Source organism: Culicoides brevitarsis, chromosome 2 (genome assembly GCF_036172545.1).
Source record: "Culicoides brevitarsis isolate CSIRO-B50_1 chromosome 2, AGI_CSIRO_Cbre_v1, whole genome shotgun sequence".
In the NCBI taxonomy this organism is placed as follows: domain Eukaryota; kingdom Metazoa; phylum Arthropoda; class Insecta; order Diptera; family Ceratopogonidae; genus Culicoides; species Culicoides brevitarsis.
Window position 1 is genome coordinate 6,999,784 of NC_087086.1, and position 13,339 is coordinate 7,013,122.

The window sequence follows — 13,339 nt, forward strand, 5'->3', positions numbered from 1 at the left end:
CTGACAAATTTTTATCCATTTGGAGCAAGATTTGACAAAAATTGCTTTGACACAGTTTTTGACACAGTTTTTTTGTTCTTGATTTAGTTTTCAAAACAAAACTATGTCAAAGGAAAAATTTTTTTTCAGTTTCAATTTTTTAGCAGTTTTGAGTTAAAAAATGATTAAAAATGATAAATTAGAGCCCCCTGATAAATTTTTATCCATTTGGAGCAAGATTTGACAAAAATTGCTTTGACACAGTTTTTGACACAGTTTTTTTGTTCTTGATTTAGTTTTCAAAACAAAACTATGTCAAAGGAAAAATTTTTTTTCAGTTTCAATTTTTTAGCAGTTTTGAGTTAAAAAATGATTAAAAATGATAAATTAGAGCCCCCTGATAAATTTTTATCCATTTGGAGCAAGATTTGACAAAAATTGCTTTGACACAGTTTTTGACACAGTTTTTTTGTTCTTGATTTAGTTTTCAAAACAAAACTATGTCAAAGGAAAAATTTTTTTTCAGTTTCAATTTTTTAGCAGTTTTGAGTTAAAAAATGATTAAAAATGATAAATTAGAGCCCCCTGATAAATTTTTATCCATTTGGAGCAAGATTTGACAAAAATTGCTTTGACACAGTTTTTGACACAGTTTTTTTGTTCTTGATTTAGTTTTCAAAACAAAACTATGTCAAAGGAATTTTTTTTTTCAGTTTCAATTTTTTAGCAGTTTTGAGTTAAAAAATGATTAAAAATGATAAATTAGAGCCCCCTGATAAATTTTTATCCATTTGGAGCAAGATTTGACAAAAATTGCTTTGACACAGTTTTTGACACAGTTTTTTTGTTCTTGATTTAGTTTTCAAAACAAAACTATGTCAAAGGAAAAATTTTTTTTCAGTTTCAATTTTTTAGCAGTTTTGAGTTAAAAAATGATTAAAAATGATAAATTAGAGCCCCCTGATAAATTTTTATCCATTTGGAGCAAGATTTGACAAAAATTGCTTTGACACAGTTTTTGACACAGTTTTTTTGTTCTTGATTTAGTTTTCAAAACAAAACTATGTCAAAGGAAAAAATTTTTTTCAGTTTCAATTTTTTAGCAGTTTTGAGTTAAAAAATGATTAAAAATGACAAATTAGAGCCCCCTGATAAATTTTTATCCATTTGGAGCAAGATTTGACAAAAATTGCTTTGACACAGTTTTTTTGTTCTTGATTTAGTTTTCAAAACAAAACTATGTCAAAGGAAAAATTTTTTTTCAGTTTCAATTTTTTAGCAGTTTTGAGTTAAAAAATGATTAAAAATGATAAATTAGAGCCCTCTGACAAATTTTTATCCATTTGGAGCAAGATTTGACAAAAATTGCTTTGACACAGTTTTTGACACAGTTTTTTTGTTCTTGATTTAGTTTTCAAAACAAAACTATGTCAAAGGAAAAATTTTTTTTCAGTTTCAATTTTTTAGCAGTTTTGAGTTAAAAAATGATTAAAAATGACAAATTAGAGCCCCCTGATAAATTTTTATCCATTTGGAGCAAGATTTGACAAAAATTGCTTTGACACAGTTTTTGACACAGTTTTTTTGTTCTTGATTTAGTTTTCAAAACAAAACTATGTCAAAGGAAAAATTTTTTTTCAGTTTCAATTTTTTAGCAGTTTTGAGTTATTAAATAAATAAAAATGACAAATTAGAGCCCCCTGATAAATTTTTATCCATTATTTTTGGAGCAAGATTTGACAAAAATTGCTTTGAAACAGTTTTTGACACAGTTTTTCTCTTGATTTAGTTTTGCTCTTGATTTAGTTTTCAAATCAAAATCATGTCAAAGGAAACATGTCGAGCTTCAACCGATCCGCGAGTTTGCAATCTCCTTCGAATCGACTTCGACTCGACTCGACTCAACTGTCATTCCAACGTGAGTCAAAATAAAAGCCCCGAAATCAAATGTGCACCGAATTTGTCGTTCATTTAGCAACAATTTACACCTTTTAGCGACATTTTCCATGAAAAAAGTGATTCTCCGGATACTTTTTCGGGCAAGCAACGTGACTTTTGTGCCAAAAGCGTGGCAATTTTCCGTGAATTCCGTGTGATTGTCTGCCAAAGAGGAAAAGTTACAACAAGGCAGAAATGTCGTCGACTCGCGGCGGAACAACTTCGGGCACGATAAAAGTGAAAAATGAGATGGATTTGCTCAGGAAAGATCGTTTGCCGTCGTTGAAATCGCGAGACTTGACGTTGGGCGGCTTGGCAAGTGTCAATATGAAAACCACAAATACGGCAAGCACGAAACGCGAGTTCAAACCCAACCTGAATGTACAACGAAATAAAAATGCGTGAGTTGATTTCAAGGATTTTTCGACGTTTTTTTGACAAATTTTTTAATTTTTTTCTTAATTTTTTGTAGAGATGTTAGACCAAATCTTAATAACAGTACTCGGGGAAGAGGCGGAGGTCGAGGAGAACGCGGAAGAGGAGTTGATCGAGGAAAACGAGGCCATAATTCACATTTGGTACAAACGCAAGGTCTCTTCTCCGAGGGAGCCGGAGCTCTTAATATTAAACGACAAATCAGTCGATGTGAGACTTTTCCCATTTTGAAGGATTTTTGATGATTTTTAATGAAATTTCGCATTTTTAGCGTACAGCACTCGCGAATCTGGAGCCTCAGACACGTTAACGAGACCAACACTCAACAAGATCAACGTCAAAGTCGATCCCGAACTAGAAAGTAAGCAACTTAGAGATATTTTAGGAGATGATGACGACGACATGGAAGATGACAAGTCATCAGCAAGCAGCGATAAAGTGATGCCAATTTCGTTAGATAGTTGTAAGTTTCTTTTTTCTTGTCTAAAAAAATTAAAAAAAAAAATTACAAAAATTAAATTTTTAGATAAAGTTAAACAAGAAGACATAAAAACGCTTTCAACAAAATTCTCAGAGCAGCTCGAGACAAAGTCCGAAGAGTCGTTCGGGGATTTTTTGCAGCAACAACAAGCCTCACAACTGTTGCTGCTCCAGATGCCGGATGCACTGCCAGCGACAGTTTCCAAAGATGTGCCAATGGAGGAGGACCAAATGGATGGCGATTCCGCGGAGAATGGCTTCAAAAAAGCCCCAAACAATTTTTGTACGTTGCACGATCTCCCGGAGGGGCAAATCGGCAAATTAGTGCGATACAAATCCGGCAAATTGAAATTAGTGCTCGGGAGTGGACATTCGTATGATGTCACGCATGGAATTGATTCTACATTTTTACAGGTGAGATTTACTTTTTTTTTGTTTCAAATTTTTTTTTTAATATTTGAAAAAAATTTTCATGTAATTTTTTGTTTAGTTAAAATAATTTAACAAAAATAATTTGTATTTAATCCTAAATTATTTTTTAATATTTTTTTTGAAATAATTTTTTTTTTAATTTTTCATTAAAAAATTTTAAAATTTTAAGAAAATAATTTTTTTTTAAAAAATATTGTTGAAGGGAATTAAAAAAAAAATATTTTTTAGGCTTTTCTAAAAAATAAATAAAATAAAAATTAAAATTATAAAAAAAAGTTTAAAAAATATTATTAATTTATTTTGAATGTGAGGAGATTATTTGATTTTTTCTTTAATTTTTAATAAATGTTTTAAGCGAATTATTTTTAATTAAAAAATTTTGATTGTTTTGGTTAAAAAAAAAAAAAAATAAAATAAATAAAAATAAATAAAAAAAATAAAAAAAAAAAAAAATAAAAAATAAAATAAATAAAAAAAAAATAAAAAAAAAAATAAAAAAAAATAATTTTAAAATAAAAAAGTTCAAGTCAAATTGAGTAATGAAAAAAAAAATTAAGAAAAAAAAATTAAAATCGATCGATTTTTAATGAAAATATTCAAATCTAAATAATTTATTTTTTTTTTTCTAATTTTTAAATAATATTTTTTTTTTATAATTTTAGGAAGTCGTCTCGATCACAACAAACCGCGAAGAACGCAGCGGCAATATAGTCAACTTAGGAAAAGTAAAAGGCAAATTAACGGTTACCCCGGATTGGCCTCAATTATTTAACGAAAAGTCATAGCATTGGATCACACAGCGGAAACACTACCGAAAATGTCGGAAGATACGAGTAGCTAGACAACACTGTGATCATCAAATGCAAAAAAAAAAATTCGTTAAATAATCTACCTTCGTAATTTTTTGTTATATTTATTACGTCTGCGAGATTCTAAAAAAATGCAATGCGCGAAAAAAAAATGTTGAAAATAAATTTATTTCATTTAAAATTAATTATTTTTTAGACACTCGTCTGGTTTGATGCACTCACAAGACGTTTCTGGATGCTTTGGGAACATTTTCGCCTTTAAATGAAGAGCAACGGAAACTCCTAAATGCACATCAAGATGCAAAATTTCATGAAATTCGAGGAATTTTTTGCCATAAACATTTGGGCTTGGCAGAAAATCAATTGAAATGCGAAAAATTTGACCAGAAGCATCTCGAGTCGTTTCTTGGAAGATTTCTGCCATAGTATTCGGATGACGAACTTTAATTTTTGCATTTTTAACACTTAATTGGTTGTAAAATTGCTTGATTTCATATTTTTCATCAAAATTCAAAGGTTTTCGGACATGCACGAGGCTCTGAGTGAAATCATGAGAATGAGCATGAGATAATTCTTGGCAAGGATGGTAACGAGCTTTAGATTTGACAGCTTCAGGATAGTATTCTTTCGTTAAAAATTTTAAAGGAACCTCATTTTGACACGAATTTGAAGAATTTTCAGGCGGTTGAAACTAAAAAAAGTCAAAAAATCATTTAAAAAAAAATTTTTTTTTTGAAAGTTCGAACCTTAACACTCAATCCGGGAATTTCTCGTTCACTTCTTATCGCCGCATTAAAAATTCCAGGTCCATGAAACATGAATTCGAACAAAAATTGATGATTTTCTCCGATTTTCAAGTCTCCCATATCCAACGAGTAACATTGAACGTTCAAACAATTTTCGGGAATCGGTTCAATTACGAAATTTGTGGGTCTGCCGCTGTAAATGTAACGCGGAGTAGCATTCATGTGAGCAGAATTGAACTTTTGAAGCACATAACTCCCCGCGAGATGGTCAATTTTTGACTTTACTTCTGATGAATTGTTGTAATTTCGGATTAATTGACTTTGTTCCAGATAATTTTTGATTTCCCAGAAGCTTGGAAGGTTATTTGAAGGCTAAAAATTAAAAAAATTTTTTTTTTTGAAAAATTAAAAAAAAAATTAAATTTTACGTAAGATGTTAACACTTCAAATCCAAGTTCGTCTAATTCTGCTTGATCGAAATACGGATCAAAAATTATTTCCTGGCTTTTTAAGTGACGAATGACTTTCATATCTGAAGTTAATGTTATTAAATCTCCAATTTCTTCAAAAAATATCCGTTCCAAGTCGAGTTTTTCGCAAATCGCGTCAGAAAAGTCATTTGCAGCGATTGAAACTCTTGAATTTGCAGGAGCGACCAATGTTTCATGTTCATTTTTAACAATTTTTTTTACTTTTATCGGAGATTTTTCATTATTTCGTTTATTAAAAAAAATTTTTAAAGCGAAATAATCTGATTCAAGCCTTTTTTGATCAATTTGAGACATCGTTAAGTGACAATTTAAAAAAGTAACGTTCGGAATTTGACTTTTTCCGCAAATTTTCATTAGAATTGAGGCTCGATTGTTGACTTCCATGCCAAGAATTGTCTCAAAATCCGGATTTATTCCCAAAAATGTCAAAAATTTCACTTTTTGTTTTTTAAATTTGCTGTTTAACTTGATTTCGTCTTCGTTTTTCAGTAAAATTTGTCCTTTTATCATGTCAAAATTAATAAATTCGGGATTTTTTATAAATTTAACGTTCAATGGGATGGAACTTGTAGTTGAAATCGTGAAGGAATCTCTTAAAATTGAATACCAAGGTTGAGATCCAAAGTCAATCTCAGTTTTGTTCAGTTCTAAATGGATTTCGTCGTTAATAACGAAGATTTTAACAAGTTTCGAGCAACCATGATTGATTTTTAACTTCAGATCGAACGAATATTTGCATGGAAATGGGTTCGTTTTAAAAAATAATGACACGGATTGAGATTTTCCTGCTTGAAGAAGTCCGGTTGAGGGAGAAATTGTCAAAAGATTTCTTAAAATCGAGTTTTTGTCAGAGATTTTTGGTTTTAAACCGAAAGGCGATGCATTGAAGGACGGTTGAAGGTCGTTTAAAGTCTCAAAAATGCCTTTTTCGAGCTCTTTTGCAGTAATTTCAATGATTGGTTTAGAAATTTCTTCAATTTTAATTGTTTCTGGAGCAATTGAGACACTTTTTATTGATTTTTCACTGTTAATTGAGCCTTTGGACTTTCGTTTCTTCTTGATTTTTGTAGAAAAATTTTCTAAACTTGCATTTTTCGGTTCAATTTCTTTCTTCTTTTTTTTCAATTTTTTTTCTTTAGTCGATTTTTCACTGATATTCGAGCCAATACTAACCCTTTTTGACTTCTTTTTTAACTTTTTCTGACTTTTGATGCTTGTGACTTCAGAAATTTCATCTTCTTCCTCCGAAAAAAGTTCTTCAATTAATTCTTCGTCATTTTCCTCCAATTTTTGTTCATTTAAATAATTTTCCATGACATTAAATTCTTTTTCACAGTCAAATATTTCATCAATTACACTTTTAACTTCAGACTTCGTCTTTTTTTCCAAACCTTCGAACACCAAACTTTCTTCTACCAACTCCCAAAAGTACTCTGCGTCAATATTTTCCGCATTTCGAATCTCAAAAGTCGTAAAAACCTCTAATTGGGATTGAAAAATCTGAAAACAAGTCTCGGGAATCTCGATTGTGGGATATTTGAGAGTTGTTGAAACGTTTGCAACTGCTTGAACTTTTCCGTCAACGTAAGCTTTTAATTTGGCGGGAAACGTTTTTGATTGATTTTCGTGGTTTTGAAGCAATTTCGTGTTCAATTGGATAATAAGCTCTCGACGTTCTTTTGAGGCGAGTTCAATATCAAGAAAATTTCCGATTTGACAATTTTCGGCATCGATTAGTTCGTAATCTCCATTTATTGTGCAATGGATTAGCAGAAAAATGAGGGAATCGTTCATTAGTTGAATTGTTGCTAAAAAAATTAAATTTAAAAAAAAAAAATAAATTAAAAAAAAATAAAATTTAAATAAAATTAAAAAAAATTAAAAAATTTAAAAAATAAAAAAAAATTAAATATAAAAAAATACAACTAAAAAAATAAAATATAAAAAATTTAAAAAAAATTAAAAATTAAAAAAAAAAAATTAAAAAAAATTAAAAAAAAATTAAAATTGAGAAAAAATCAAAATTTAAAAAGATTACAATCAAAAAAAAAAAAAAAAAAAAATTAAAAGAAAAATTTAACTTTACCATGTCCTTTTTCTGTAAAATCATCATCGTATCGAATTTCCATTGAAACTTCACTTTTGCTAAAAGAAACTTTTTGTTTGATGAATTTACCTTCGAAATTAATCATTTTAAAAGTTTCAAAATCCTTATTCTTGCCCGTTTGCGATGCATTGAAAAATAAAGCATTATTGATGTTCTTTGGAGCTTTTGGACAAATTTGTATTGTGAAAGTTTTACATTCTCTTGGTTGGATTTCGACTCGATTTTCATCAATTTTGAAGTCCTCATCGTACATCAACTTTAGAATAACGAAATATTTTACTCGTCCTGTATTTTCGACACTAAACTCCAACTGTGAATACGGTTTTTTGTTGTAAATGATCATTCCGAGATCCAATAAGTTGTCATTAATGGCGGGAAAAATCTTCAATGGGATTCCCATTACGTGAGTTTTTATTTTTATTTCTTGTGATTTCTGTGAAAAGTGATAAAAAATAAATTAAATTAAAATTTTTGACAAAAAATTAACAATTTTTATGAAAAATAAAAAAAATTAATGAAAAAATGAATTTTAAACGGTAATATTTTGAAATGACATTTACAAATTTTATTTGATAAATTTTGACATTTTTTATTTTTTGTGTTTTTTATGCTCTGTTATTTAGTCAATATTTTAAAAATTTTTTTGAAAAATTGAAAAAATTTTTTAAAATTTTGTGCAATTGTGCAAATTTTCAATAAAACATTTCCCAAAATTTTTGATAAAAAATTTTTTGTACAAAAATTTTGGCCATTTTTTATTTTTTTTAAGTTTTTGATTTTTACAGACCTCAAAAACCGTAAAAAACTTTAAATATCTTTTATAATTTTTTTTTTATTTTTGTTTGGCTTTTTAAAATTAATGAGAAAATAAATTTTAAAAATTTTAACGGTCAAATTTTGAATTGACATTTGCAAAATTTTTTTTTTTCAATTTTTCAATTAATTAAGAATTTTTAATTTTTATTAGTTTTTGACATTTTTCAAACTAAAATTAAATTAATTTTATCTAAAAAAAGAAATTTCAAAAATTTTACTCACCCCATAGTCTTCATGAACATCAATGAAGCAACAAGTCTCATAATAACCCGGAGTGTCAAAAAATTGCCTGATCCCAACTTCAACGATGTCATAAGGCAACAAACACGGTTCATAAGGTTCTATTTGAAAGGCTTCTGTTCCATAACGATTTGGAGCAAGTCTCAATTGGTATTCAAGTTGAACAGGTGTGAGATTCATCATAATGAACTTTGTTGATTCAACCTTTCCCGGCAACATATTTTCCGTAATAATTTCTTTTGGATCAACTTTGATTCGAACAGGTCTTGAGTTCACTTTGAAAGTCAGTGTTAAAGGTTGATCGCTTCCCAAGATGTAAAGTTCATATTTGTACTGAAGGTTTCCAGTTACTAACGGAGTTACAGTGATCTTGAAGTTAACTTCCGTGTCACGAGGAACGATTTCTTTCTCTGGCATGCATTTGATTTGAATTTCATCATTTTCAAACATTGAAGCACGAATGAATCCATCAATGTTTTCATTCAAATTTCGAATACGGATGATGTTGCAGGAGGTTTGACCAACAAAGAGATCGAGAGAAATGATGTCTGTGTGACAAAGAACCAGATCTGGGATGATGCAATTGTGAAAAATGGGGATTGAGAATGAACTTGAACAGGGACGATCATCATTCCAAGAAACGAAAACTTTTAGACGACTCCGGAAGATGCCAGGCCAGTTAGGTACAAGATTCAAACGAAAAGTTTGCATTTCAAGAGGTTTCAATAGGATTGAAGTTGCAACTCCCAAACTGTACTCTTGAGTATTTGCATTGAGGATCCATTTTTTCTCAAAGAACGGGATCAAAGGTTTGCAATGTTGATTCATCTCATAATCCTTCAATAGATCTTCAAGGACATCATCAACTAACAAATCAACAAGCTGCTTACTTTCAATCCAATCATCGATCATTTGATGCACATTACGTTGAAGGTTTTGACGAAAATCATCAACATCAAGATAATCATCAATTTGGCAAAGGATCTGCCCAAGAACAGAATTGACAGCTTCAATAGATGAAAACAGGGAGTTCTCAATTTGATCTTTGCTGATTTCATCCTCAGATTCAACGAGTAACTTTTCCAACAAACTACTGAACTCAACTTGAGATGCTGTTGAAACATAAGATGCGAACGAAATTGAACTTGAATTTTTATGGATCTCAACCATTTGTGAAGGTTTAGTTGCTTCAAACTCATCGAAGCTTAACAAAGTTTCTGCTGATCTGCATTCTTGACCATCAAACTCAAAATCAACTTTGATGGGATGATTCAAGATGTTCTTAACTCTCATACATTGGTATTGACGACAACAGATAGAGACTTCTCCAAAGTCAAGTACTTCAGGTGAGATTTGAACTGTTAATTTTTCAACTTTTCCATTGATTTGTACATTCAACAAATCACCAAATTTAACTTTTAACGCGATATTTTCAAGAAACCTTCCAATGTGACAGTTTATGTACTTCACATGGAATGTTCCTTGATCATTTGGCTTCAATGAAAGGATTTGAGGATCGATGGTGATTTCAGCATCAAATCGTGACTCGATATCCTTTTTAAAAAATATGGGAAATAATTTTTGTAAGTTATTAACAATGGATGGATGTACCTGAACAGCAATTTCGCCATCAATGAGACCTTCGTTACGACATTCAAGATTGAATTCAATAACTTCTCCGCAGTGAATTGATCCTAATTCAATCTCATTTTGAAGGATTACAATTTTTGGAGCTAATGCAATGCCATTCAAATGAACTTCAGTGATTTTTTGATTTGATCCTGAACCATATCTGAACTTAACGACTTCATGGATAAATGAACATGAACCATTTGTGGATTCAAAGTCACAGGGAGGATGGAAAGTACATTTAACTCTGACAGATGAGTTTGGATCAACTTCACCTTTGAAAGGATCCATCTCAAAGAAATTTGATGCATCATCAATGAACTTGAACTTAACTTTTTGATCTCCATCATTCACAATTTCAATCTGTTCTTCGTTCTTCAATCCCAAATAAGTATCCGGAAAGTTTATGTCAGTATTTCGCACGTAAACTGGCAAACATTCGACACAACAAAGAAGGATCGAGATTGAATCTTGCTTTTCACAATCACATTGTATATATTGGATTAGAGTTTTGTGTTCGCCAATCTCTCCAGGCTTTGCTTGAATTGTCAAAATCTCATGTTTGCCTGACGGAATTGAGTAAATTTTTCTATAAGGTTTCAAATTGATATCTTTAGAAACCCACAACGAAAATCGTTGAATCGAAGGACTATTATTGCAAAAGAAAATTGTTGAAGATGAAAGAATCCCTGAACAAACCGTTGGCAGAAAAACTTCTTTGGGAAACACAAATGATGGATTTGGTGAAAGAACTTTCAAAAAATTTCAATTAAAACCTAAAAATTCAATTTCAAACTCAACCTTACGAATAACGGGCAACAAAAATTTGTAACTCTGCTTCCCTTTGATCTCAACAAGTAACTCAACCTCGAAAACTCGATCTTTTTTCTGACACTTGTACCGTCGATTGGGCTTGAAAGTAACTTCTAATATCAAATCTAATCCAGGAACAAGTCTTTGACATCCTTTAATATTTAACGAAATCTCATCCGAAACTTCTTCTTTGAAATTCACGTGAATTGTATCACAAAGCTTTAAGAAAATTCATCAAATTTCACATAAAAATTTTTTTTTAAATACTTACAGAACCATTATTTTTGACTAAAACTTCTTTAATGTAAACCCGATCTTTCTCATAGTTCAAAAATGTCACAACTTGAGGCTCAACGACAAAAGGCTTCTCAAATTTCGTACAAGGATTCAACATTTTTTTTTATGTCAAAATTTTTTTTTGACAAACCGCCTACTTTTTCAAGAAAAAAAAATTTAAATATTTAATTTTCTATGAAATATTTTTATTTCATTCTCATAAATAAATAATAATTTTTTTTTTGTAGTAATCATCAGTTTTCTTACAATTTCTTATTTTTTATAATTTTTTTTTTAATTATAATTAATCCTCAATCTACAAACAAAAAATTACACAAATTCTCTATTTTTATTTTTAAATAAATATTTTTTAAAAATAATATTCAATCATGTCTCCCAAATCTCTTAACAAATATATTTTAAAAGTTTTTTTTTTATTAATTTTTTTTCATAATCATTCACTTTTTTTTTGAGGGTATCAATAGTATCCTTAATTATGTTTAAATATACTCGTTAAATTATATTATTTATAGTACAACTACTTTTCATATCTAAAATTTAATTTTATTTTTTTTTCTTTTTTTTAATTAAACAACTTTGACTAGAAATTTTTTTAATGTAATTTTTAGTATTATTTTAATAATAATATTATGTAACATTATCAGTATTCATTTTAATTTAACGGTAAAGGTATCATTGTTTTTTTTTCATATTTTAATTTTTTTTAAGGTTAAGATGTCTTTTTTCTGCTTCAACTGTTGGAAATTTCCATGCAATTTACAAATAAGAGCTAATTGGACAAAGGGTCCCTTTTTATTTTTTAAAATACGTTTTAACTGTTTTTTTTACCCTTATCGTTAAATATTATTATTATTTATAATTAATTAATTAATTCAATTGTCCATAATTTGGAAAATACAAATTTTTTTGGATACATTCGAGAGGCATGCGAGCCCTTTTCCGTCATTTTACAGCTGTTCTAATTTTTTTTAGAACTTTTTTTTAACAGTCATTATAATTGTTTAGTTAAGTATCTCTACCGCTATTTTTATTTTCAGTTAATATTATGTTAATTATTTTAAATACTATTTCATAATAAAATGCTGTTTTTTAGAGCAAATATTCGTGATGATTTGAAAAAGATTTGAAAAAATTATTTTTAAAAATTAATTTTCGTTTTTTTTTTACGCGGAATGGAATGTTTTAAGAAATATGGAGAGGCTTTTAGTACAAGTTACCTTCGTCTACTATTTTTTTATGTTTTTATTTTATTTTCTAATCTAATCCATTTTTTTTGTGTTTATCATAAAAATTATTGTAGGTTTTCAATATTTATTATGGGAGGAAAAATCTTCGTTTATTGAATTTATTCTATTTCATAAATCGATGATTTGAGGTTATATTTTTTTTAATTTTTTTTTTCGAAACCCAAAAAAGTTTTCATTAAATCTAAATAACACAGTATTTAATTTACATTTTATTTTTTTTTTTGCTAAAACATTCATTCATTGCACATTTGCCGGCCAATTTAAACTAAATTAATTTTTATTTATAATTAGTTTAATTTTTTTTTAAATCTAGATGTTCTTACTTGCTAATAATTGTGTGACAGTCCTTTGTTGAATAAAATAATAATTACAAAATTAAACAATTTTGATGGTCAACATCACTTTTTTTTATTTACAAGATTTTTTTTTGTTTTCGCTTGTGACCCTGAACTGGCATGCGTCCCTATTGAAATTGTTTTTTAAAGAAAAATAATTTCGTGGCAGTTCTTTTTTTTTGTTTGTTTGGACATGTTTTAGAGATAAAGATAGGATTTTTAGAAGTAATTAATAGATGAAGAAAAGGAATTAATTGGCTTTTTTTTTGGTTTAACGCCTTAATTTTGGTAATTTTTTGTACAATAATACTTGGTAACAAGTTTTTTTTTTGTATTATTTTACCATAATTAAGATGATTTTTTGAAAATATTTTTTTAAATTAGATTTTTGAGTTTATTTAAATTTTTTTGTGGAAAAATTTTTTGAAGGACGATTTTTGGAGGTAAAATATTTTTTTTAATATTTTAATTAATTAAATTAATTTTAAAATTAAACTAAATTAAATTAAATTAAATAAATTAATTAAAAAATTAATTAAATATAT

At 28.5% G+C, this 13,339-nt stretch overlaps 1 protein-coding gene across 1 annotated transcript; it reads left to right on the forward strand.

The window, feature by feature from the left end:
- The first annotated feature begins 1,907 nt into the window (after window positions 1-1,907).
- LOC134830973 (DNA-directed RNA polymerase III subunit RPC4) lies at window positions 1,908-4,258 on the forward strand. The gene is made up of 5 exons (XM_063844594.1): window positions 1,908-2,318; window positions 2,390-2,562; window positions 2,624-2,815; window positions 2,879-3,246; window positions 3,927-4,258. Exons 1-5 carry the CDS (start codon window positions 2,113-2,115, stop codon window positions 4,047-4,049), a joined length of 1,062 nt encoding a protein of 353 aa, XP_063700664.1. The 5' UTR covers window positions 1,908-2,112; the 3' UTR covers window positions 4,050-4,258.
- Window positions 4,259-13,339: the final 9,081 nt, after the last annotated feature.